The sequence below is a fragment of the Simochromis diagramma genome, unplaced genomic scaffold (assembly GCF_900408965.1).
Source record: "Simochromis diagramma unplaced genomic scaffold, fSimDia1.1 OVJJ01000802.1, whole genome shotgun sequence".
Taxonomy (NCBI): Eukaryota; Metazoa; Chordata; class Actinopteri; order Cichliformes; family Cichlidae; genus Simochromis; species Simochromis diagramma.
The window spans coordinates 25,383,150-25,408,616 of record NW_024387492.1 but is presented as its reverse complement, the minus strand read 5'-3'; the positions used below and the strand labels follow the sequence as shown (position 1 = coordinate 25,408,616).

The window sequence follows — 25,467 nt, the reverse complement described above, 5'->3', positions numbered from 1 at the left end:
TCAACCCAGTGTCACTGCTAAGTGCCGGGCAAACATTACACAAATTTACTGGTTGCGATTGCACCCAGTTTATTACCCCAGTAAGCTGTGGAACTGTGCCCAAAATGGGATGCGACATGCCAAAGCTCTCTCCGTCCTGCTGATCTCGCCTCCCCTCCCCTGAGCTGCAGACAACAGCAGCTGACGCTCTGAGGGCCCCCCCTGCCCGCGGTACCGGCGGCGGTCCTGCCGGCAGGTTGGTACTCCGCCAGTGTTGGCCCCGGACGCAGCCAGCTCGCCGCCGTGTCCTCCAGCTGTCGAGCCCAAGTAAACGGCTGCTCCCCCGCTGACATCTGACTAGCCCGAAATCGCCTCCGGTAGTCCTCCGGGGTGAACCCGAGCCGATCCAATACTGCCCTGCAGACATCCTCAAAGACACCCCGGGACGCCGGGGGCAGGCTGGGCCGCCATCTGTGCCTCCCCCGACAGCAGCGGCAGAAGCCTGGAAGCCCACTCCTCCTCAGGCCACTGGCAGGCAAGTGCTGTGGCCTGGAATGTCTGCATAAAGATTAGCGGGTCCAAGATGACATGGTTGAAGTTCCCCAAGATTGCAATGAAGGCACTCAGGTGCTAAGTCTGTAACTGGGCTATGGCAGAGTGGATAGTGTCAGACGCAGCTGTGGGGTTGGCAGAGGGAATATAAACAGGCTCCAAGTTCAGAAGGGTAAATTCCCTGTGCAAATAATACGACCCGAGTCCAACAGTGCACAGTTCAATGTCCGGACAACAAATCTGTTCTTTGATTGTTATGTGAGCAGGGTTACCCGCTCGCTGCACTGTCCCGGTCAGCCCAAACAGTATGGAAGCCATTCACGGATGCGTTGTCATCAGGAATATCCTGGTGCTTCCCTGATTCAATGAAACACATCAAGCTACACTCCCAGTACTCCCTCTGACTCTGTGCTAGCGCTTTCACGTCATCCATCTTGTTTGCTAGTGACCGAACACTCCTGATTATAATAGGTGGCAGACACGGTTTGCATCTTCTTCTCTCTTTGAGCCTCTGCTGTCTTGCTGTCTCCTTCTTTCTCTTCTTCTGTCCTCCACCTCTGCATCCTCAGTGTGTTTTCCTCCAGATTTCAGCTGGTACTTCCGTGGGTCTGAGGACTGATAAGCTGGCCGGCATCAGGGCGATCAGCTGATCTCTGGAGTAAACCATCCGTGCTGTGTGTAGGAGCTGTGCCGCGGTCCCATTCCTCAATAAAAGTAACACTTGCGCGGTCACAAGCAGAACCAAAACTCTCGCAATTCACATGATTGAAAGGAAAGCTATTAAAACAGACGAACACTAAGTACAAAGTAAAGGACAAAGAAATAAGTAAGAAAAAGTTAAACTAAAGAGAAAAAACAGAAGGAACTGTACTGCATGCATGGTTGACGTTAAAATGTTGCACCATGTTGACAGCAGCAGGACAAACACAGAGTGGAGAGAAGTTGTTTATTAACATCCCAAGTCAAAGCTTAAAAGAAGATTTTAAAGTCTTTGATTGGAACCTCTTGGGTACATTGTTCCTTTTAGTCTGGGAGTCACATGGTGCCTCCTTGATACAGGAATTGTGTTACTGTTCCTTTAACAGTTCATTCTAACCACCACCTCCTCTCGGTCTGTCAGATGAGTTCCAGGGTTTGGAGTCTCTCAGTATCCAAATGTCTGCTTGATGGCCTGGAAGTAGAAGCGGGTCCAGCCCTCTCTGGTGGAGTCCTCTTCTCCTAAAGGGACTCCTCGGCACTCCAACCTCAGTTCTGTGTCGTCTCCTCGATCATCCAGCTCTAGGCTCACGGAGGCATAGTGGTCTAGAGAAAGTCCAGAGAGGTTAGAGTGTCCCTGAAAGCAGCAGCAGAAAAACATGAATGCATCACATCCTAATAGGAAGACTCACTGCTGGGCCATGTCCTGAACCGCCACTTCATGTCAATCCTCTTGTCTGGCACCTGTGGGGAGGGGCACAGTCTGGTTTACCATTCCGTCATGGTACAGCTTTGCTAATGTGTGAGTGATTGGGCAGCTGTGACCTCACCAGCTGTGTGAACTGTCCACTGATGCTCCCGTCCAGCAACTGGAATTTCCCCCCACAGCAACTGTCCACCACCGCTGATGAGCGTGTGAATACCTGCATGAACTGCACAGAGATGTCAGTGGTATAAAAAGAACCTTACTGGTCTGAGATTGGCCTAATTTCAGGTAATGCCGGGGCCCAGTTCTGATCACCTGGTTAATTGTATTTGTGTTTTCATTGTCTGGTTTCAGTCAGTTTCAGGCCTAGGATTCATACTGAACTCGTAAAAGTCTGACACCAATTTTTAGCCTAGATTTGATCTGATTTTAATGAAACAAAGTTTTTCTTGCTGGCTGGTCATGACTCATTTAGATAAATTGAACAGGGTCTTTCATAGGGCGTCATTTATAACCTGTTCTTGTCTTTCTTGTTCTGTTCTGATTTCGTCTGGTCCTTCCTAGTCTGTTCGAGTACCTCTTGGCTGATGAATGTCCTGTAGAGTTCATGAGCGTTGGTCTGGAATGTTTCTTTCAGATCGAAACTGCAGGTTTGGTTACGATCACCTGTGGGACAGGGGGCGGTACTGGAGGAGCACTTGGGGGCGGGGCTAATCTGCAGGACAACACAGAAAAATCAAAGGTCAGCACTTCAACAGTGAGGCTGAACAGGAGCTAAGTCAGGACAGGAGGAGCATCCTACTTGGGTTTTATTGGTCTTAACCTCATTCTTCTTGGTCGACACAGATGAATGCTGCTTCAGTGCGTTGGTGGTGGGAAGAATCATTCCCTGACCAAACTCTGTGGGATCAGAGGTCACAGTTACCCCATGGGTCATCTCCCTGGCTGATCTTTACAGGTGTAAATTTCATAATGAAGCGTTCTAGGGACTGTCTCAGAGTAATGGCTTGCTGAGGGCTGAAACTACAAACGTTCCAACCACCAGGAGAAGCTCAAAACAGAGTACTAAAGCTCCACTTAGATTTAACGTGTTTTGCTCACATGCATTTGTAGTGGATGTGTCACAATCCTGGGTCTTTTTACCCAGCGTTTTGAGTTTTTGTTTATTTTGATGTTTATGGTTTATGTTTAAGTTCATTGGGTTTTCTAAGGTAATTTGTTTATTAGTTTCCCCTTAAGTTTTCAACCCCTGTATTAAGTATCCCTTGTCCTTTATGTGTTTCATGTCTTCATGTCTTTTGTTGTCAAGTTCATGTTGTCACATCTGCGTTTCATTATCTTTCCCATTTTATTTTGAAGAGGTTCTGTGTTCCTGTGTTCTATGTGTTTAGCTTTACGTTTCCCCTGTGATGTCGTTATCCTCACTTGTTACAGCTGTTTCCCCATGTGTTTCCACTTCCCTCATTATCCTCCTGTGTGTACTTAGTCTGTGTGTTTTCAGTCATTTCTTGTCAGGTCGTCTGCTGTTTTCACGTCATGCATCCAGGTTTTTTCCATGTCTCCATGCCAGGTTTCATGTTGAAGGTTTTTTCATGCTTTAATCTTAGTTCACCCAGTTTAGTTTATTGTGTAGTTTCACCTTTGTCTTTTGTTTTGTACTTCTTTGCCAGCCTTAATAAACGGCTCGGTTTTGTTATTCCATGTCACGTTTCACATTCTGTTTTGGTCTGCATTTGAGTCCTTTTTCGCAATACATACAGTCTGCCTCAGCCAGACTCTGACAGGATTGCTGGGTGCTAGAGTTAATTGTAGACTCTGGTTGTCTCAGTAACTCACCCCCTCATATCAGCAGTATTCTTAACACTTTGGTATTCACTTCCAACTATTATCTCAAGCCTGGACCCACCCACCTCTCACTGCTGAATTTCACAGAACTTTAATGGTTTCAAGTTTCCACATTACTTCTAGCTTTTTCCTGTTTAGACCCACCCCTAAAAGGCTTTGATAGTTACTGACCGATCTACTTAAGAGACACAGAGGAGACACCCACGAACAGTTCTAAAAACTCTTTATGGTCAGAAACTGCCTGATGTCTTCTAGGTAACACACCTGATTTGAGCCGCCGGACATACTCGCCCAGAACCCTGCGAACCTCCTGGATGCCGGAGGTCTTCATGAGGACCAGGAGAGGTGTGTTGGGCTGGTCTTTACACAGATCTGGATAGCAACATAATTATCAATACACTCATCTGTGCAGTCATCACTGGGTTGCAGGGTATGTGATCAGAATCAGAAGTCAAACTCACATCCAGGTCGTCCTCGTCATTCTCGTCAGACAGGTTGGACACATCAATAGTTCCTCTGAACTTCACTCCCCTGCAGGACATCCCTGCACACAGAAAACAGTTGGCACTACAGAAAAAGAGCAACCCTATGTTAAAATCCCCGCTGTACACGTGGCTAGAGATTCTGGCAGTCATAGTCAAATGTATTCCAAGGGCCAGAGCAGGTGACACTGAGTCAAAATGAAACCTTTCATATAAGGATAAGAGTAGATTTAGTAGTTATAATTAATATCATCAGCAAAGACTCCTGGTTTACAATAATGGCTTACACAGCAGTGGGGAAGAACTCTTCAGTATTATCTTTTTTCAATACCATGTGCCAACACAATGCAGAGCCACTGCTTGAACTCTACTCCCATAGAGATTGATTATCTTGTTTAAAGTGTTACCTGATTCTGAAAAAGAAAGACTGAAATCAAAAGCACTTGACTCCCTGGTATAAATGAATAATGTGCATTTTCAACCAGATAACCTGTGAGCTAAAGAGGAAATGGTGTCTTGCTGATTTAGAAGATCTTCATTTAGCCAGGAAAAATAATTTGTTGCTCAATAAAAGTAAAGCATGAACACCTGACTATTCAACACTCACAATGAAGATTCTTTACAGTTTTTCCCCAGTGACCACTGAAGTTGGGGTTAACGCTGATAATATTTCAAAATAACTGCTCAAACATGCTCCGAGAGTTATCATCATGATAGCTGCCACGTTGTGCGACGTGCTTCTAGAAGAACTTTGGCTAAAAGGTTTAGTGCATGGGTCTCAAACCTAAATGAGCTATGGGCCACTGCTGGCACTGTAATCTTATTGGAGGGCCACTTCAGTGTTCAAGTAATACAAAACAAACAAATAAGAAAACACCCACAAATATTTTCTAAAATGTAGTGTTGTATTTTTAAATTTCAAATATTGTATAACAAGACAAAACGTTTTTTTCTCACTCTTAACTGAAGCCCTTCATTGAACCACCAAATAAACACATCAGTACTCTCTACCTGGCCAGACACATGGCAGCACTTCTACTATCATTTTGTTCATATTTAACAAATATGCAGACATAAGTGTACACATTAGTTTTTGACTCTCTCACTGAACTAACAGAGCCAATCCCTCAGCATATTTGTACTCTCTGCTCATATTGCCTTCATATTAAATCATTTTTGGCTTTTTAAATAACTTATTTTAACAAAAAAAAGTCACTTCAAGGATCAAACTGTCAATATACGGGGCAGCAAGTAGCCCCTGGGTTGTGAGTTTGAGACCCCATATCTACAGCGTGAAGGTTAAAGTCAGTCACATGAACCAAATTGAGATGGTCTCCCATGATGAATGGATGGACGACATCATCAGTGAGATCACTGACTCAGCCAGCTGAGTCTCAGCTGCCACTCGTAGAAGTAGAAGAGCTTCCCTTTGCGGTTATTGATGGAAGCTTCTCCCTCCAGCTTAGTGACTTCGGTCAGCTGGCAGACACCCTCAGGTCCCTCCACCTGCACACCGAGCAGCAACTGATGGAGGCACTCCGAGGACCAGGAGGACACATCTCGCTCTGTCCTGACCAGGGGAGAGAGGAGGGTCAGCGGGTACCAAATCACGCCCACCTCTGACATCACAGAGTTCAAAAATACCTCCAAACATGTGCTGAACCAGCTGCGGCTCACATAACACACACTGAGAGTCTAAAATAGCTCATCCTACAGTATCACACACACTGAGATCATTCTGGAAATGTCCTCTTCTTACTCAGTCATGGCATTCAGGCTGTTACCATGGAAATGAGGCCAGTGCCCTCAGTTACCTGCAGGAAGCCCCAAAGGTTACTCAAAAAGTAACTTTTGTTACTCAAAAGCTTGAATACACACATGAAGAGGGGCCTCAGCATGTCACATGACTGACCTTCTTGCGCGTTTTCTATCACTGAGCTGAAGCAACTTCTATAGCAACAGCATTACCTGAATTCTACCTTCATCAGTCTGTCTGTCTGCCACATGGACCAGTTTATATTTATTACAATAAATAAGTAGTAGTAATAATAATAGTAGTATAATGAGTACTGCAGTGATGGTAGCATTGATGAAGATGAACAGACCAGTGCCAGTTGTTGACGTTGGTGGCGTCAGCTCTCTCCTCTACTATCCATTGAGGGTCTCCTTCACCCCACTTAGCCATCACGATCGCTGATCAATACAGGGCCAATGAGACACTGCTGCTCATACTGCTAAAACCCTAAGCCTGATACCAGCTGAAAAATGAAACGCCCACTTCCTCTTAGCACTGTCAAAGTAAAAGCACAGAGGACGTGGGACCCTGACAGTTACCTTGAGGCCAGCTGTGGGTCTTTGCTCCCAGATTGGGAACCAGCAGAGCTATACCTGCACGCTGCTCTCAGGTGATAATAACCTAAAGCCTCCCAGGTGGAAATAAATCAGCTGATGTCTGCAACCAATCTGTTGACAGTCACATCACTGATGCTGAATGTAACAGACCAATCAGATCCATTTTTAGAAGAACGACTCCTCTGGTTTATGTGATGTTTTATTTTCAGACTTTTAAGACAATCAAATTAAAAAGAATATCTGTCTGGTTTCCTGCTCCTTTAATCGAATTATTGATTAGATCAAAAATGGACTTCCTGGTGCAGCGTACTACAGCTCCCAGCAAACTTCGCGCAGCCGGAAGCATCCTCCGTCAAAGAGAAAGAGACGAAGAAGCAGGTGAAGGTAAAAACAAACAAACAGCTGATTGATTCTCATCGATTATCAGGTTTACAACCAGCGGTTTGTGCTCGATGTCTACAGATTAGACACCTGCGGAGTGACGTCACATTCCCACCGTTTGTCACTAAAAACACTAATATGCGGATTTTTCATTTAGCTAGCTAATGCTAACATGCTAATAACAAACCTGCAGCTGTTACCAGAAAACGTGTCTGTAAAGGTTCTCAGTCATCCAGGTCATCGTAGTCTAAGGAGCTTGGAAAGAAAAGCATCTGGACTTCTTTAAGTTGCTTGAAGACGTTTCACCTCTCATCTGATAAGCTTCTTCAGTTTGACCCTAGAACCGAAGAAGCTCCTCGGATAAGAGGTGAAATGTCTTCAAGCAACTTAAAGAAATCCAGACGCTTTTCTTTCCGAGCTCGTTACTAGAAAACGCACACGTGCACAGCAGATGTGAGTCCGGGATCAGGCTAACCAACACGGGCTACGGCAGACTGCAGCGCACTACAACTCCCAGAAACCCCGCGAAATTGTAGTTGTTAGGTGTGGGAACGAATCATAACTCACAATAATTTCTATTGAGAGCTTCAGTAGATTTTCTTAATGTACAGGCTGTGATCAGCTGATCTGCTGCTCTTTATGGATGTATACACCTGAATTCAACAAGATGTGAGCCGATGTTTCCTGAGTTGTCCTGGCTGATTTCATCCTCTACACTGACAGTACACTGTTTATGCTGTCTTTATATTAGACACTATACAACCTTCATCAACTGAAATTCATATGAATCTCTGCTACACTTGATGTAAGCTAACTGAAATGAAACCACAGCATCTGTGCACCTTTACTGTATCCACCACAGTGCAGAAAACTAACCTGTTTATCTTTTTCTCTCCCTGTGAAATGCAGCTGGACTTTTAGCTGTAACACACTATGAGACAAACTGCACACAAACAGTTTTTATATGTTTGCTGATGTTTGTTGAGCTGATAGAAACGCTGCATTTCAAACTGCCTGACACTTAAAAAACGTTACTCCCTTTATGCTCGCTCCTCTTCAGCAGGGCTAGCTAGATGCTGAAGTACCGCAAACACAATTCATGGACACCCCTGGCTATGACTATGAAGGTTCGCAGTGATATAAAATAATTACTCCCCTCAGATGTGTTAAAACTAAAGTAAGGAGCCGTTTTGAAAATGTAAGGAGTAGAAAGTTCAGATATTTGTATAAAATGTAGGGATAAAAGTAAAAAGTTGTAAAAAAAAAAATAATAATAATACTCAAGTAAAGTACAGATACCTGAAGATTCTGCTGAAGTATTTGTAATTCGTTACTTCCCACCTCTGGGCCCAGACTAGGTAAATGTGGAGGGTTCAGGAAGGACATCCGGATCAGGCATGCAGGCCATAAAAAATCAGATTTCCATACCGGATCGGATCGGTCAGGCCCGGGTTAACAATGACTGACTGGGTGCTGCTGGTCAGCAGGTGCAAACTGGGCTACTATTGGCTACTACTACTACTGACTACTATTGAAGATGAAGGAAGAGGAGAGGGAGAATCAGAATACTTTAATAATCCCTAAGGAAATTATGTTGTTACAGTTGCTCCAAGACAATAACAGTAACAGACTAAACTAAATTAAATAATATAATATATTACAATGTTTACAAAATAATAACGGGCAGCATGGTGGCACGGACTGCGACAGACTGGCGACCTGTCCAGGGTGTACCCCGCCTCTCACCCTATGATAGCTGGGATAGGCTCCAGCGCCCCCCGCGACCCTGAAAAGGATAAGCGGAAGCGAATGGATGGATGTTTACAAAATATAAGAAATAGCTCTAATGTATACAAATATATTTATAAATATCAAGACATGACATTAGAGACATGACATATACATGATTGACATTTTACTCTGACCTGTAAAACGTTGTTATTTTACTGTACAGGATGTGCAGAAGAATGTAACTTCTGCATTGTGCATTAGATGGAGGAGTTGTACGGAGATATCCACAGGCAGGAATGATTTCCTGTGTCGTTCAGTGGTGCCTTATGGGTAATCGCAGTCTCTCACTGAGCGTGGTCCTGGGACTGGCCAGCACATCATGGAATGGGTGGGAGGTATTATCCAGCATTGTCCTTATCTTGGACAACATCCACCTCTCAGATACCACCCTAAGGGAGTCCAGCTCCATCCTCACAATATTACTGGACTTGGGGATCAGTTTATTTAGTCTGTTGGCATCTGTGACCCTCAACCCAACAGCATGGGATGGCACTGGCGGCAACAGACTCATAGAACATCCTAAGCATTGTCCGACAGATGTTGAAAGACCTCAGAGACACGTCTGGCCCTTCCTGTAGAGTGCAGTGGTGTTTTTAACCCAGTCCAGTTTATTGTCTGTGTGTACTCCAAAGTATTTATAGTCCTCCACAAAGTCCACATCGACTCCCTGGATTGAAACAGGGGTCACAGGATTCCTCATCCTCCTAAAGTCCAGGTCCTTCTGAGAGGGCATGTTAGGACTAGGAGGCAGCGAGACAGAAGGAAAGGCAGGAGTGTGTAGGTGAGAGTAGGACTCGAAGTGTTGGGACTGTGATGGGAAAGGGAAAGAGGGTAGATATACTATGAGAGACCAGCAAAGGCCAGGAGCAGTGGAGGTGGATTCTGCTGTACCTTGGTGTAGATAGAAAGAGAAAGAAAGTAGGGGTAATGTTGGAGGTAGAATATGTAAATAGGGTTGTGGCAGTAAGGAGAGTCTGAAAAAGGATCATGATTTTGAAGCTAAAAGTCAAAAGGTGTGAAGTGGTAGAGAGTGTTCCCACACGGTTAGCGTGGTGATTGGAGCGGACTTTAAAGGATATGTAGGTGAAAGGAACATCAGACAAATGCTTTTCTTTGTGCACTCGTGCTACAGTCAAAGCTGATTTCAGTTTTTGAGTGGGAAGAGAAAAATGGTGGCATGGTCTACAGCTGCTGAGGGGTGAAGATATGGACAGGCCTTTAGATTTGAATGCACAAAAGAACAAGAGCGCGATGGTAAAGAGTAAACTACATTCAGGAAAGAAACAACTGCATTATTCTGTTAACACAACATCTAATAACATCTGCACTGAGAGCATGCTAACACAAAGCTAGCCAAGAGCGCAGAGTGATGTTAAAGCTGAGTTGTATGCAGATCCGAACCCAGCAGCCAGAGCCTGAACTTCATCATGTAACAAAGACAGTAATGAGCAGTCAGGCTGCAGCGTCTGTTTCTACCTGTCCATGTGTGTACTGTAGAATCACCCTGGCAACCACTCTGCAGTGTGCTTTGGCCGATTTTTGGTTTTACTTTGTGTTTATGTGTAAAAATTGTATCCTCATTAGGATAGAGATTTGTGTCAGGTTTATACTGTTAAAAGTAAATGTGTGACAGTTGTTTCAGGTCATTTCTGGAGTAATGAGAAAGTAATGTAACAAGTAGTGTAATAAATTACTTTCTTTAGCGAGTAATTAAGTAACGTACTTTATGAAAAGTAATGAGTAATGTTTAACAGATTTTTTTTTGACCAATAACATAATAGTGCTAATAATACACACTGAAAATGAAAAATATGAAAAGCTTAGCATATGCTGAGACAGTGTTTCTCACTGTGCGCCACTTCCTGACCTGTGATCTCATCACATGATCAATAAGGAGAAAAAGAATGACATCATGTGATGCAGGCTGTGTCTTACCAGCTAATAGCTTCCTTCCTTTCTGTGTTGACAATTTAAATAAAGAGTCACTAACTCTTTATGTCCAGATGATTAAGAGTAAAGTTGACGAGGAAGACTACTGGCACAGCTCCAAGTTTAAAGCGTTCACCTTCGATGATGAAGATGATGAGTTAAGCAGGGTAAGACCTCCAGAACCAGAAGCCAGAGTGAATTGTTCTAGCCCTGCATGTGTGTCATTGACTTGATGTGGCTCTCAGGTGTGATTTTTAGGTGTTGTTGTCTAACAGTTGAAGGAGTCTCGGCAGGCAGTAAACAATATACGGCGGCTGGTGGAGGAAGACGATGACGAAGATGATGTCGAGAGGGTCAGCTGGAGTGGCGAGCCAGTCGGCAGTAAGACCCCTACATTCTCCTCATTGGTCACTCCTTTGGAGAATGCTGAGATTTGATTGGTTATAGGGTGGTTACCTGTCATACTTGTGTCCACAGGTATTTCCTGGTCCGTTAAAGAGACAGCTGCCTCCAGTCAGAGGGCAGATAGAGAGCCTGCCTTCCCCAAAATTAGCACTGACACGCCATCGATCAGTAGGAGCCAATCAGGATACTCGCTGAGCTCTCTATTCAAAGGTGAGGACGGTCACATGACTCAGATAGACCGAAGCCTGATCATGTGATTCACTGCAGTTGTCATGTGATTTTGTGCAGGAAAACCTAAGGTAGGGAACTTCCAGACCTTCAGTGACGGTGAGTCCTCAGATGACTCAGGTGGTGTTCTTATACTTATACGATATTTCACCTAGTCAGGGTCATGTATATCAGGGTATATAAATGAATGGTGATTGGATGAATATGGGATGATGTTGAATGGTGATTGGATGAATATGCAATGATGTTGGTTGGTGGTTGGACGAATATTGGATGGTATTTAAAGGTCAAATAATGGTTGTATAAATAGTGGGTGATGATTAGATGGTGATGGATGATGTTTGGATAGTGATTGGTTGATGGTTCGATTAATAATGAATGCTGATTTGATGGCGCTTGGATAATGGCTGGGTGAATACTGGTTGACTGATGGTGGTTGGATGTTGTTTGGTGGTTGCATGGTCATTAATGATGGTCAGATGATAGAGGATGTATGGTGGTTGGATGTCATGTCACTGACATTTGTTTTTTGGGGTTTTTAGCACTTACTGACTCGTCTGTCAGGCTCTATGCTCCTGAGCTCCGAAAACCAAAGTCTGAGTACAAGGTAAGATTACCCTGGTTAAATAGGGTGTTATATTTAGTAATCTAATTACTATGGGTGTGTAATATGGCTGTTCAAATATTGTGATAACTGTTAATCTCATTACAGTTATGCTTCAAAATCCAGTTACTCTTGGGTATTCTGATTACCCATGAGTAATTCAATTATAATATCATTAACCTGATGTAAGGTGATGTGCACGACTAGTCGACTGGACAACTAATCTTCACTGTTGTCACTAGTCGGTACCAGACATATGAGTCATTTAACCTAGTTGTTTTACATTTGAATTAATCCCCACTGCTGGTAAATAGTTGTGTCCTAATCTTATGGAACCATCTGCCACCAGGTGAGAAACGCCAAAAATCAGCCTCATATTTTAGTCACCACTGTTATTTCTAGTTCTTTTAAAGGCAAAAGAGTGAGATCACAGACAATCCTTAGCGATAGGGCGAGGAGTTCAGTTGTTTGGGAAGGGTTTAGAGTAGAGTCGATGCTCGTCTACATTTAAAGGAGCCAGTCGAGGTAGACACCAACTGGGTAAGGGATATCCTGCCAGGAGGAGGCCGCTGTGTACACCTGAGACATGGTTCATGTTTTGTAAACTCAAAACATGTTTTAAATAATTTGGATTCCTCAAAACAGCCACCCTTTGCTTTGCTTACTGCTTTGCACACTCTTGGAATTCTTTCGAGGAGCTCCATTTCAGGTTGTCACCTGAAATGGCTTTCCAACAGTCTTAAAGGAGTTCCCAGAGATGCTGAGCACTTGTTGGCCCTTTTGCCTTTGATCTGCGGTCCATCTCATCCCAAACCATCTCCATTGGCTTTTTAGGTCATGGTAAATGGTAGATGGACGGAGTCTTATATAGCGCTTTTATACTCTGTAAGGTTTTCTGACTGATGAGAGGTGTGACATGTAACTGTTTGCACAGACCATTTTTTTGAAAAAACAATTATCAGATTCATGAAGCTGAACTTAAATCATGCATAAATGATTAGTATTTATTCAGGTTTGGATGTATGCGTTTGTAAAATAGTTATACTCTTGCTCAGATTGCTTCCGATTTTTGTGTGGATTGACGTACGTTACAAACAAATCACTGCACACATCTGTAAATCTTAGTTTATGCTTTTGGGTCATGTCGTACGCATTTGCAACCCTTTTGTGGAAAATTCCTCTCCGTATTTAATCACCCCCCTCTTTTCTGGTCAGAGTGAATTTTTAAACCAGGCTTGAATCAGGGCCATCCTGATACGCATGAGGAGGAGCTCACTGATGAGTCGGAAACAATATTTAGTGTTGATTATGTTCACAACGGAGAAAACTGCCTGGCTTTTGTGTGTGGAGCCAAACATGGTGACTTTCCTCACACCTGTGGAAGGTCGGCTTATGCAAATGGCTCTTTTGAGTCCACATCTGCTGGGAGATTGCATCTGCAGAGGCCCAGCATTCATCTGTTGCTCTATTGTCACTGTACACTTTTTTTGTTTTTGCACAGCATGTTCGTTATTGTTTCGTGCCACCAGTCTCTCTTTATTCAGAGTTTTCAGACACAGTTGTCTGTGTTTCTCCTTTTCTTTTTTCTCCATCGCTGTCTTTCTTCTTTTTCACTGTCTTTTCATGTGTAACTAAGTCTCAGCTGTCAGATTTACCGCCTGGAGTATACAGAGTTCATTGGCTGAGTGGTATCACATGGGGTGGCTTAAGTTGCACCCAACTGGTCTGTGCATTTCTTCAGCCACTGAACCACTACCGTAAAGACCAGAAAATGCTGGACCAGTTAAAACAGAAGCACCCTATCAGCTTTGAAATTTTTGCCTTCTGTTTTTACTGGAAGTCCGGTTCCATATGGGACAGCTTGTGGGTGCAGCTCAGGACCCCAGTCCGCCTATTAGTGACCTCTGGCTTATGTTGACATTAAACGGTTCTCAAATTTAACTCCATATCTGTATTTCTTAGTTTTAGACCAGTGGCTTACTCTAATATGTTTCCCTCATTTAGTTGACTAAGAAATTAGTCACCATTGCTAATTAATTATATATATTTAATAATTAGGCAGCACGGTGGCACGGTGGTTAGCACTGTTGCCGCAAGCAAGAAGGTCCTGAGTTCAATTCCACCATCAGGCCGGGGTCTTTCTGTGTGGAGTTTGCATGTTCTCCCCGTGTCTGCGTGGGTTCCCTCCGGGTACTCCGGCTTCCTCCCACCGTCCAAAGACATGCAGTTTGTGGGGATAGGTTAATTGGATAATCCAAATTGCCACTAGGTGTGAATGTGCGAGTGAATGTGAGTGTGAATGGTTGTCTGTCCTTGTGTGTTAGCCCTGCGACAGACTGGTGACCTGTCCTGGGTGTACCCCGCCTCTCGCCCTATGACAGCTGGGATTGGCTCCAGCACCCCCCGCGACCCTGAAAACGATAAGCGGTAGCGAATGGATGGATGCTAATTTAATTACTCTGGGGTAATGTGATTACAGTTGTGTAGTCCTGTGCTGTCATTTCTAATGGTGATATGGTTATTGTGATGTCAGGATTATGTCAGTGATTGGTCACCTGAAGAGACGGTTCAGAGACTTCAGCAAGGAAAGGTAACACACCTGTTCACCCAAGTCTGAGTATTTCTGCTCTGTATTAATATTGTAAGTATTTGTACTGTGTGGCAGGCCGTGTCTCTGGAAAAATTCAGTGTGGTACTCTGAGCGTCAGTACTCTGTAGTAGTAGTACTGTGATTATTTGTACTGCATTGTAGGCTGTGTCTCTGGAGAGGTTCCGCACACTGCAGGACAAACTGCTGCTGCTCGATCTCGCTATTGCTGCTCATGATGGAAACGTCATCACGGCTGTAACTTGATCTGATTCATAACGGCATCATTTAAACTTTATTAACCATCCCATCAAACACAACTGAGCATGCTCTGTTTATGTTTCAGGTTTTAATCTATCTAAAGAGGACGCTCTGTAAAGGTGAGTGTGGTCTTGATCCCGGTCCTGCTGGTTGATTGGTTCTCCCACTGACTCTGTTTTTGTTCTCAGAGGTTTTGTTTCGAGAGCTGGAGTCCAGGCAGACAGCTCTCAGACACTTCATCCACTACCTGAGTGAGACCCAAAACCAGAGGCTGCTGCTGGAACTGCACAGGTTTGCTCTCACCTACAAGTACACCTGTCCCTGCTGATTACTGCCCTCGTCTGTATGAAGTGTGATGCTGAACATGCTGCAGGTGTTCTTGTGACTGAGTGATGAGGTTCAGGTCAGCAGGTAGACATTCAGGTGTGTCACAGGTATCTGGTGTACACCTGTACAGATAGAACTCTTTTGATGTGTTTGCTTTCTTCCCGTTCCTCAGAGCACTGGGCAGAGCTGAGGATGCGGCGGTATGTAGTACTCTGTAGCTATAAACACATCAACATTAATTCTTCTGGCGTTCATTGGGATGATGATGATGCCATTTCCTGTTTTCATGGCAACAGCTGCTTCAGTATAAGGAACACTTGAGCATCACAGATGAAAACAAAAGACGGGACTTCCTGAAGAACTGCCTTAGGTCAGTAATCTGATTACACTCAGGTAACTGTTAGTGTTTGTTGTTTACAGTTGTTTGTTCGTTGTTTTCAGCCTCCCATTTTCTGCTGAGGACCTGGCCCATGTTCAGGATCACTACACTCTATTGGAAAGGCAGATCATCATCGAGGTCAGTAACCAGTCAATTAAGTTCATGACGAGGTTGAAGGTTTCTGATTGACTAGATCCAGTTTAATCACTGTTGTTGCTAGGTGACAGACCGGCAGGCTGAGCGTGGAGGGAAGGTGGAAATTTTCCAGAAGTTTCCCAGAAAAGCTTTGATCCTCAACATGCCGCTGATCACCACGCTGTACTACTGCTGCTTCTACCACTACGCTGAGCCAGAGGTCAGTCTGTTAGCCTGTGTTAGTTTTAGTTCCTGTTAGCCTGAATTAGTGTTAGCCCCTGTTAGCCTGAGTTAGCAGTAACCTGCAACAGTGTTTATATTTCAGGGGACCTTCAGCAGTCCGTTAAATATCCGTCAGACCTTTAAGGTGAGAGCTGACTGGTTTGCTTTGACTTTTGACCTCTTTTGATCTGTTTGACTCACTGACCTGTGACCTCTGAACTCAGATCTCAGAAAAGCAGTACTTTGTGACTGCTTTGGCTGCAAGGGCGAAGCTGAAGGCATGGCTGGACGTGGACGCTCTGTTTGCCAGCAGGAATTGGCTCGGGTTCACCAGGAAGAAATCACCACTGAGCTTCCAGCGAGTTGTTGACATCCTACAGAAGAACTCCGCCCCCACACACGTGAGCTACTGTAACACACCTGGTGCAGAGGTAGAGAGAGACGTAGCCATCAGCTTGTTATTGATTTTTGATCATTGGTTATTGATTACTGTCAGGTGCTGCAGGACTACGTGGCACTCGTGGACGACGGAGAGTTGAGGCTCACTTTGGCTCAGAAACATAAATGTCACGACATCGTCATCAGTGTGAGTCTGCCAAATTTGATTTCAATCAATCAATCAAAATTTATTTATATAGCACATTTTTAAGACCGAAGTACACCAAAGTGCTTTCCAGTAAAATCGCAGTACAAATAAAATCACAATAAAATATAAATTACAAATATATAAAATATAAGATAATTACATAATCTAAATACAGAGCCAGATTTAGCTGCTTGTGGTGGAATTAAGGCACGACGGGTCCAAGGATCATAGTTTTGAGCCATTTTATTGAGCACTTCTCACCACAACAACCAACCCTTGAGTCCCCGTGTTTTAACACCACAGGTGCGATCTGCAGATGCTGTGCAGGTGTGTCTGCACGGCACCACAGACCACGCCCCACCACACTGCTGCTTTAAAAATGACCAATCAGAGAACAATACTTTGTATGATGTCATGATGATGTTGTATCTCTGGGCAAATCAGACATACCGGGACATGAAGGACCGGCAGCTGCTGCTGGGATACCGTGGGAAGGTGGTGAGGGGCTCAGCGGAGGAGAGGAAGATTGATGACCTGCTCAGCAACCCGGTGAGGAGGGCTCCTTTGTGAACTATATCATGTGACTTGACATGTGACTAAACTATTTCTTCTTTTCTTTCAGCAAATTCGCTGGAAAAACTAACATGGCTGTCACCATGGCAACATGAATGTCCATCTGTGGCTGTCTGAATCGATGTAGCTCTGCCTACATAGCCAGGAAGGGGGAGAGTCATGACTCTGATGTTCCTTTGAAAACAGGAAGTGACTGTATTGATGTGAGAAAGAGGGGGCGGAGTTATTTCTTCATGTTTCATCAGATAATTGGACACACCTCTGACATTAATTCTGACATCATCACGCCAAATAAAATAAAAACACAGATTGATGCTTCAGGACAGCATGCTGGGATACGGATGCTGCTGCCATATTTGTCCGAGAATGTATGTGTGCTCTCAAATGTTCAGGTTGCCACCTCTCATAGACAGATCTGCCCTAAAGTGATCGGGTTTGAAGTTTGTCTAAAAGTTTCCCAAGTAAAACAAAAATCCAAAAGCTGTGATCAATCCCATGTTTCTGTTAACATGAAGAGCGGACTGATGTATTAAATATTCCTGTACTGTGTGGGAAAATAAATCATAACTTTTAATTAAGAGACATCAGAAACAGCTGATTTTTGCTTAATGGATTTTTTTAAACCTTTTATTTGTTCACAAACATAAAGTGCAAAATAAACACAAACATCCCCAAAACCCATCTGTCTGTTACAAACAGCCAATAAACATTTATATATCAATTGTTGACTCTCCTCGTTTGTATATAATGACGATTTTTTTCATCACCACATGAGAGATTAAAGGGAAATAAACAGCAGCTTTGAAGAGCAAACATTCAGATATTTATCGAGTTTTCAGGCCAAACATCGATATTTTTCACTCCGCTGGCTCTGAATGTTGGCGCTTCCTTCTTATTTTACACGTGTTGTACAGGTTTGTGTTTACAGCCCCGTGCATTTTATGAGACTCCTCGTGCTGCCAGCAGGCGGCGCGCGGTCGCGGTTTCACGTCATTGAGGAGACTGAACGCGTGCAGGCTGGCGTTTATCGATGGTCTCCGATAACAGACGAAAACGAGGTGTCGATGAGACGGTTAGGAGTCACGTGACTCTGCGGGACGTCACTGAGCATCACTTCGTTAAGGAGCAGCACGAGGACAGACGCAAGCTTCACCTGAGGACAGCAGGCAGCGCGTGCAGGTACAGAGACATACACTTACTGCAAATACACTGTAGTGCTGCCAGGTTTATTAGACAGAGTACTTTATTCTGCTGTAATAGCATTAAAGTCACTTTGTGTACTTCAAATATTCTGAGTGTACTTTCAGTTCACGTAGTACTGCAGTATACATAGTACTGTACAGAGAGGTTACTGATGAAGAACCAGTATTATTGATCGAGTTATTAATCCAGTCAATCGATCAGCGGGACACACAGCTGATCGATCAACCGATCAGAAAATATTCGTTTAAAGTGAGTCAGTCGGTGATGAAGAGGAGGATGAGAACAAAGAGCATCAAATATTCACACTGAACCTCAAGTGCAGCCTTGTCCCTGGGCTCTTTGTTCCTGTTTCTCTAGTGACTCTGAAACACGCCAAAGATAACGCAGTGTGACATAGAGCTGTCAGCAGAAGAAGAAACAGCTCTGCTTGTAGTATGTGTAAGAGTAATAACAGAAGATAGTTGATTGGTTAATAAAATAACAATAACTGTAGTACTGAGTACTTGTGTATTTTTACTGCAGTAACAAATGAGTACTTTAATGTACACTTTAAACTTGCCGCGCACTTAGAGTACTAATAGTGCATTGTACACAGTACTTCTGCAGCTCTCCTTTGAAGTACTGTTACAATGACTTTATGTGTGAACTGATGAGGGATCAGTATGGAGGTGAAGTTATCGATCGCCATTTCAAGTATGTATTCCTGTGTCAGGTGTGTAAAGGGGAGGAATCAGCTGAGACCTCTGATTGATGGATTCTGATTGCACATTTCAGACTCATTACATTCCCGGAGGAGGAAGAGGAGGATCATTTCAGGTAAACTGTCTTCTCTGAGTACCTTGCACTCTGTGGAGTGCTCAGATTGAAACCACAGAAAAAGAAAGCTTACCTAGCCAGACCCAGAGATACGTGGTTTCCATGTGCCGATGAGGTGAGGTTTCAGCATGACAGACGTGAGAACCATTATTGTGGCAAGGTTTCCTGCAGCAGTTTCCTGTGCAGGCTCACTTCAGACAGGAAGTCATCTCATAATCGTGATCGGTCAGCCTGATGACCAATCGATCAGGTGGTATAAAGGTCAGAGGAAGCTAACAGTGTCTGACTGCGCCCACAGGAAAGATTCAGGTCGCTGATGAACTCGCTGATGAGTTTATAAACAGCGAGCACAAAAACCCCCTTTAAGACCCTTTAAGAACCCTTTAAGATTTAAAAAACAACGTGTGAACACCTAGAAACAGATTCAACCTCTGACGATGTCTTGTATGAATTGACATGACTTTATTTCATGACCTCGGAGGAACTTTTCCTTTTTTTAATGAACATGAGCAAATCATGAAAATCTGCATACTTGAGGCTGGAGAGCATAAATAAATAGTCCCAGACCTGGATCTGGAACAGGTCGGCTCACCTTAAAGTGAATTCATTACCTCCTGATAACAGCTCAGTCCTGGTACGAGTCCAGAAATCCCAAATTTACCTGCAGGCAGCTGGTGATCCAGCTTTCAGAATTTAGATGGTTAAAAGCTCATTTACGACACTGAAGGTTTTTGACTTTAGAAGGAAGGGGAAGTGAAATTTACTTTACAGTCTCAAATTCTTTCAGGGTTTAGTTTATTTTAATCTCATTTAACAGATTTCTGATCACCTGGTTTATTCTTGCTTTGCGGCGCTCACCAGTATGGCTTTAACTCTTTGTCACAGATCAGCCACTCAGCCTGCGCTCGTCTGTGAGGGGAAAGTTCTTTTCATTCAAGTATGTAGTGATGAATAAATCAAGTTTCAGAATAAGAGTGTGGGTGAGATGTGAGAGCTCAGACCTTTTTTTTAATGATCGAGCTGTTTTTGGCCTCATTTGGTGTTAAAATCATGCAGAAACCAAAAGGCCTGTGTTCTTTATCCCCACTCTCTCCATTGAAGGTCATTATTCAGGGCTGTGCCAGGTGTTATATGAATTGTGCAGCCCACATACAGCAGGTGAAAACCTCCTCTCAGACCGCCGTTTGATTGACACCTTCAGGTGCTTTTTCAGCGTGACACTGATCAGAGCAGCTCTCGCTGCTGAGCATGCTCAGCTGGGTCGGATTCTGCTGCCGTCTCCATGGATCCTGTCTAACCTTCCTTTGTGATCCCATTCACTGTGCTTTAAGTTACGTTTTTATTTATGCTGATATCAGTATAAAGACTCTGATTGGCTGTATCTCTCTGCAGATGATTAGCCCTGGGCTCTGATTGGTTGTCTCTCCCCGCAGACATGATGCTGGCAGTCACCGAGATGGTGACCCAGACGACCAATCGAAGTGACCTGAACTGCACGCTGCCGCATGATGAGGGCCGCCTACCGCTGGTGCTGCTGTACAGCACCGTGCTGCTGGTCGGTCTGCCCGCCAACCTGTTGACAGTCCTCCTCACGGGGTTGCAGGTGCGCAGGAAGAATGTGCTGGGCGTGTACCTGTGCAGCCTGTCGGTCTGTGACCTTACCTACCTGGGGACGCTGCCGCTGTGGGCGATCTACGTGAACAGCGGTCACAGGTGGCCATGGTCGTCAGCGTTCTGCAAGCTGACGGGCTACATCTTCTTCAACAACATGTACATCAGCATCTTCCTGCTCTGCTGTGTCTCCTTCGACCGCTGCGTCGCTGTTGTCTACAGCCTGGAGTCCCGTGGCCTGCGACGGCAACGCCACGCCGCCTTTGTCGTTCTCGCTATCATCCTGGTGGTAGCCATCGGGCATGCCCCTGTCTTCACCATGAAGGAGGGCGCCACAGAGGGTTCGCATCACTGCTTCGAGCCGAGTCAGAGCAGCGCGATGGTGACAGGCTTTTACTACGCTCGCTTCGTCATCGGCTTCCTGCTCCCGCTGCTGTTGCTGGTGGTCACCAACCGCGGCATCCTGGCTAATGTGCAGCGCAGCACAGGGCTGCAGTCGGCACAAAAACGCCGTGTCCGGCAGTTGGCCGTGGGTGTGGTGGTTCTGTTCCTGGTGTGCTTTGCCCCATACCACATCATCCTACTGGTCCGAGGCGTCATCTTCCACTTCCCGTGGCTTGATAACTGCTCGTTTCAGAAGGCCATGTACACACCCTACACCATATCGCTGGGCCTGTCCACCATCAACAGCGCTGTCAACCCAATCCTGTACGTCTTGTCAAGCAACAACATTCGAAAGGATCTACGGCGAGGACTTGCACAGGTCTGTGGCAGAGTGCTGGTGAGAACTCCGTCCAACACCAGCCAGAACAAAATCCAGCCGATCAACAACTCTTTAGAGCTCAACACGGGCAGTGAGAGGCTGGCAGCAGGAAAACCACCCGGGACCTGAGGTAGCGGTTCCACAACACTGCGTGTCCTGAGGTGACCGCAGAGGGCCAGGACCAAGAACCGGGGGACTTTGAGTGCTACGCATGCACAGAAAAACAAAAACAGAAATGTTTGGAACAAGAACTTTAGAGACAGAAGCTAGAGTAACGAAGGTGACACAAACACGAGGACTTGAATAAGGCCTGAGAGACGTTGATCTGTGATGTTGCAGTGCTCTGTGTGCACTGCTGTGTTGCACACTGTCAGCCTCCCTGCTGCCACGTGTTAGACTGAAACAGCAGCATCATACCTGATGGCCGAACACCTAGTGCGTGGCCACTCCCGCAGACACAGAAACATGTAACTGCATCTCAAACATTCACACCTGCAGGGAACTAGCAGGCCAATCAGAGCTCACAGAGACGATGTGGCTCAGTTGTCGCTGATATCTGATTATTGATCACATATCTGTGTCCAAATAAACTCATTTTTATTCCCATTTCACCTGGTCAGGTGTTCAGAAGGTTCACAGTTCACCTGCCGGGTTCCATCAGAAACAACTTTTGTGTGCACTGAGGAGCTGTTCATGTCCTTTCTGTTGTTGAGGGGACACTTTTTACTGTAGCACTTCAACTGGACAGACAGGTGACCTCACATTATTGTTTTCTCTGAACCGTAGCTACATCACACACCTGGTCTCACAGTTTTTAAACTGTATTCAGTGACTGGCTAATGTCTTCTGTCATCATTAAAAAAATGTAAATTTTTCATTTTCACTCATGTGGACTTTTTTTAAAGCAATTTGAATTAAATGTAACCGTGATCAGTTTCCAGTAGCAGGACACAGACAGAAATTTGCATAGTAAAGAAATTAGAATATAAAAAAGGGGGGAAAGAGAATGCGAATAGAAGCATAAGGATAAATATAGCATATATACACATATATAAATACAGAATATATAAATAGGCAGTGAAAAATACTCATTAATGAGATGTAGCAGCCAATTGTCTATTGCACTTTTCGACTATTGTGCAAACACTACAGCTTAGTTGCCCCACCCATATAACCATCGTATGATCACGTGACCTAAACCACCTCCATTTCCTCAATCAGATAACGAGAGTATCAGAGAACCTGGAGAATAATAACCCAATGCTGGAAGCATAAAACTACAACAGCCAGAAGACGGACTACAAAATGCTGACATTACAGAGGTATTTTTTTTTTAAGAACAACTTTATTTATACAGAACACATGTCAGCGTCCAAGCTAGGAAAAGTTTACAGAGCGCAATATTAAAACACATTAACATTAACAGAACCACATTAGAAATGAATAAAGATAATAAAAACAGAAAGCTGTGAGTCCCACTGAAGGCTCCACCCACCCTGACCTCTGACAACTAAGAGAGTGAACAGTATTGTGTCCAAAAAGAAGCTCAGATAAACAGAATTATAAGCTTCAGGTGCGTCAGGCATTTATCAACAAATCTGAGTTGCTGATAGCTTTTTCTTTTTTAATCTGATGGAGTGCTACTATGAATTATGGGATGGAATCGTCTCATCATCATCACCTCTTCACTGATTGGCTGCGATCACCCACAAACTAACTAAAAATAAAAATGGAATCACTTCCTGTTTAATCTGATGGCTGGTGACAGTGAAGTTTATTTTGTAGTTTTAATATTCAGGAACTTTATTTTCTGTCACATTGAGACTTTTCAGGGTCACAGATAAGGTGAGAGTGGATGGCAAGTTGGATGTGCCTTACATCAGTGATCACAAAGATAATTCTATGAAGAACTCAACAAAAAGCACGAGAGAGGGTTCATCAAGAGGTGAACACACAGGAAGTCGACTGCTTCAGAGCAGCGTGCGTCTGTGGTTAACACTGTGCATGTGCATGGAGGCGTTTGAGTGGAAACAGGAAGCCGCAGAGAGTGTGAGACTGCAGAAGAGAAGAAGTCCCAAGAAAATTCAGCAGTTGTGTGAGCAGCTGCTCCTGCCAGACAAGAGTTGAGAGGAAAAAAAAAAAGGACTATTTAAACCACAGGTGTCGAACTCCAGGCCTCAAGGGCCGGTGTCCTGCAGGTTTTAGATGTGTCCTTGATCCAACACAGCTGATTTAAATGGCTAAATTACCTCCTTAACATGTCTTGAAGTTCTCCAGAGGCCTGGTAATGAACTGATCACTTGATTCAGGTGTGTTGACCCAGGGTGATATCTAAAACCTGCAGGACACCGGCCCTCGAAGCCTGGAGTTCGACACCCCTGATTTAAACCATAGAGTGAGGCTCACCTGAGACGCACCTACGTGCCGTCCGCAGGTGATTCAGCTTTTTATTTGTAAACGTCCAGTAAACTCAAACTTTGTGACGTGAATAAACAGATGTGATGCCAGAGGCAGGCTCGAGCTCCAGGTTCATCACGCCATTGTAGAGGGAGCAGCAGGAAGTCTGACCTCATTCCTGCTCTGCTGTGATTGGGTCTGTTGTTGCACTTCTGCTTCTGAGACGCTTTGATTGGCCGAGCTCCTGGAAGGCAAATGCTCAGCCTCATTAATGTTTAAGCAGCCTGTCAGACAGCACCCAGGGGAAATGAATCATTGAAGCTGACCTGAATAAGAACAGCAGGACCCATGGAGCAATTAACCAGAGTCAGAATTAACAGGAAGGTGGAGCTTTTCGGCTGATGCTCCTGTTGATCAGGCCAATCACCTGTCTGTAAACACATACCTGAGATCTACTCTTTAAACGTACTCAGTTTGGCCCGAACCTGCTTCCACTCAGATCACAGGTTATGTCCAAACCCCGGAATCAGGCCAATCACCTGTCTGTAAACACATACCATGGAAACAGAGTTCTCAGGTAACTCATTATGTTGCTTGTTGATCCCTCTAAGAAAGAACTGCATACACACGTGTGCAGGTTTGCCTTTAATGACTTTGGTTTTATTTTGTATCAGAGGTGTCAAACATGAGGCCCGGGGGCCAGAGTTGGCCCACTGTCTAGAGCTGATTGGACATTTGGTGGCTCGATCCCATGACGAGATACTAATGCTGAGTTGCTCTCTGACACATCCATCGGAGCATGAGCGTTCCAAAGCACTGAAGCATACAGGTGTTTGAATTAGTGCTGTCAAAATGAATGCGTTAACGCAGATTAAGCAGTCATCACGATTAACGTGATTGTCAAAGGAGCTTGCAAAGAAAAGCGTCTGGACTTCTTTAAGTTACTTGAAGACGTTTCACCTCTCATCCGAGAAGCTTCTTCAGTTCTAAGGTCAAATGGTGGAGAGTCCCAGATATAAACCTAGTGGGAGTATCCCCCCACAGAGGGACAAAAGGACCCCCTGATGATCCTCTAATCGCCTGAGCCAAGGTGTGAAACTGGGTGTGGGTCCCAATCAGCCAGAGTTTCGGGTGAGTTCATTGTGAAACCTGGCCCCACCTTATCATGCGAATTCCTGAGATCAGATGGCCCAGGATGTGAGTGGGCATTAAGGCGTCTGGGAAGGGATCTCAAAACTGGATTATAGATGGCAGAGAGTTGGTGTCGTAAACCACCGCCTCTGTTCAAAGATGGTCGCTCACAGTGGACATAGATGGCTTCTTTCACTCCTCTTTCAAACCATCTGTCCTCTCTGTCCAAAATGTGAACATTGGCATCCTCGAAAGAGTGTCACAGACAGATTAACGTGATTAAAAAAAAGTAACGCTATTAATGGATCTGGAGTGCAGAAGGACTCAAAATCCCTGAAATGTTTCTGTCAATGCATTTCGGGCAGTTTGTCCAAGTAGAGTTACCTTCGCACATGCGCAAATGGGCAGTAGATCTAGTAGTGACAGGCAGCTGAACCAATCAACTCAATCTGGAAGATGATAAATGCACATTGGCCCTCTTGATGGGAAATTTGAGTACTAAAACAATAACAAGAGTTGACCGGCA

At 44.5% G+C, this 25,467-nt stretch overlaps 3 protein-coding genes across 5 annotated transcripts; 2 read left to right on the top strand and 1 right to left on the bottom strand.

The window, feature by feature from the left end:
• Window positions 1-1,463: 1,463 nt before the first annotated feature.
• Window positions 1,464-6,738, bottom strand: LOC120724967 (activator of 90 kDa heat shock protein ATPase homolog 1-like). Its single transcript, XM_040017516.1, has 9 exons — window positions 6,366-6,738; window positions 5,640-5,830; window positions 4,236-4,322; window positions 4,043-4,150; window positions 2,736-2,833; window positions 2,511-2,648; window positions 2,058-2,159; window positions 1,920-1,971; window positions 1,464-1,833 (listed from the first exon to the last, which is right to left on the bottom strand). Exons 1-9 carry the CDS (start codon window positions 6,443-6,445, stop codon window positions 1,676-1,678), a joined length of 1,014 nt encoding a protein of 337 aa, XP_039873450.1. The 5' UTR covers window positions 6,446-6,738; the 3' UTR covers window positions 1,464-1,675.
• A 144-nt stretch (window positions 6,739-6,882) lies between these two features.
• On the top strand, window positions 6,883-17,607 carry vipas39 (VPS33B interacting protein, apical-basolateral polarity regulator, spe-39 homolog). Of its 3 annotated transcripts, XM_040017513.1 has the most exons (19): window positions 6,883-6,996; window positions 10,788-10,880; window positions 10,989-11,094; window positions 11,191-11,328; window positions 11,407-11,445; window positions 11,889-11,953; window positions 14,484-14,540; window positions 14,703-14,795; window positions 14,884-14,917; window positions 14,987-15,089; window positions 15,298-15,325; window positions 15,422-15,495; window positions 15,567-15,642; window positions 15,725-15,859; window positions 15,965-16,006; window positions 16,086-16,262; window positions 16,358-16,447; window positions 16,892-16,996; window positions 17,070-17,607. In XM_040017513.1, exons 2-19 carry the CDS (start codon window positions 10,788-10,790, stop codon window positions 17,088-17,090), a joined length of 1,476 nt encoding a protein of 491 aa, XP_039873447.1. In that variant the 5' UTR covers window positions 6,883-6,996; the 3' UTR covers window positions 17,091-17,607. The 3 variants fall into 3 exon arrangements, with proteins under 3 accessions (XP_039873447.1, XP_039873446.1, XP_039873448.1); XM_040017512.1 differs by lacking the exon at window positions 6,883-6,996 and having other exon boundaries at window positions 9,196-10,880; XM_040017514.1 differs by lacking the exons at window positions 6,883-6,996; window positions 14,484-14,540; window positions 14,703-14,795 and having other exon boundaries at window positions 9,196-10,880.
• Window positions 17,608-17,851: 244 nt separating this feature from the next.
• Window positions 17,852-22,464, top strand: gpr132b (G protein-coupled receptor 132b). The gene is made up of 3 exons (XM_040017515.1): window positions 17,852-18,199; window positions 18,998-19,039; window positions 20,473-22,464. The coding sequence occupies exon 3, from the start codon at window positions 20,475-20,477 to the stop codon at window positions 21,540-21,542; it is 1,068 nt and encodes a 355-aa protein (XP_039873449.1). The 5' UTR covers window positions 17,852-18,199; window positions 18,998-19,039; window positions 20,473-20,474; the 3' UTR covers window positions 21,543-22,464.
• Window positions 22,465-25,467: the final 3,003 nt, after the last annotated feature.

What these genes read in the sequence shown, in the direction of transcription:
- gpr132b (XM_040017515.1), top strand. Translation starts at nt 20,475, where the DNA reads ATGATGCTGGCAGTCACCGAGATGGTGACCCAGACGACCAATCGAAGT.
- vipas39 (XM_040017512.1), top strand. Translation starts at nt 10,689, where the DNA reads ATGACATCATGTGATGCAGGCTGTGTCTTACCAGCTAATAGCTTCCTT. An exon ending in GCTGAGCTCTCTATTCAAAG is followed by an intron (nt 11,329 to 11,406) that starts GTGAGGACGGTC and finishes GATTTTGTGCAG; the next exon opens with GAAAACCTAAGGTAGGGAAC. An exon ending in ATGACCTGCTCAGCAACCCG is followed by an intron (nt 16,997 to 17,069) that starts GTGAGGAGGGCT and finishes CTTTTCTTTCAG; the next exon opens with CAAATTCGCTGGAAAAACTA.
- LOC120724967 (XM_040017516.1), bottom strand. Translation starts at nt 6,445, where the DNA reads ATGGCTAAGTGGGGTGAAGGAGACCCTCAATGGATAGTAGAGGAGAGA. An exon ending in GCTGAGACTCAGCTGGCTGA is followed by an intron (nt 4,323 to 5,639) that starts GTCAGTGATCTC and finishes TTCTGTGTGCAG; the next exon opens with GGATGTCCTGCAGGGGAGTG. An exon ending in TTAAGACCAATAAAACCCAA is followed by an intron (nt 2,649 to 2,735) that starts GTAGGATGCTCC and finishes GTTGTCCTGCAG; the next exon opens with ATTAGCCCCGCCCCCAAGTG.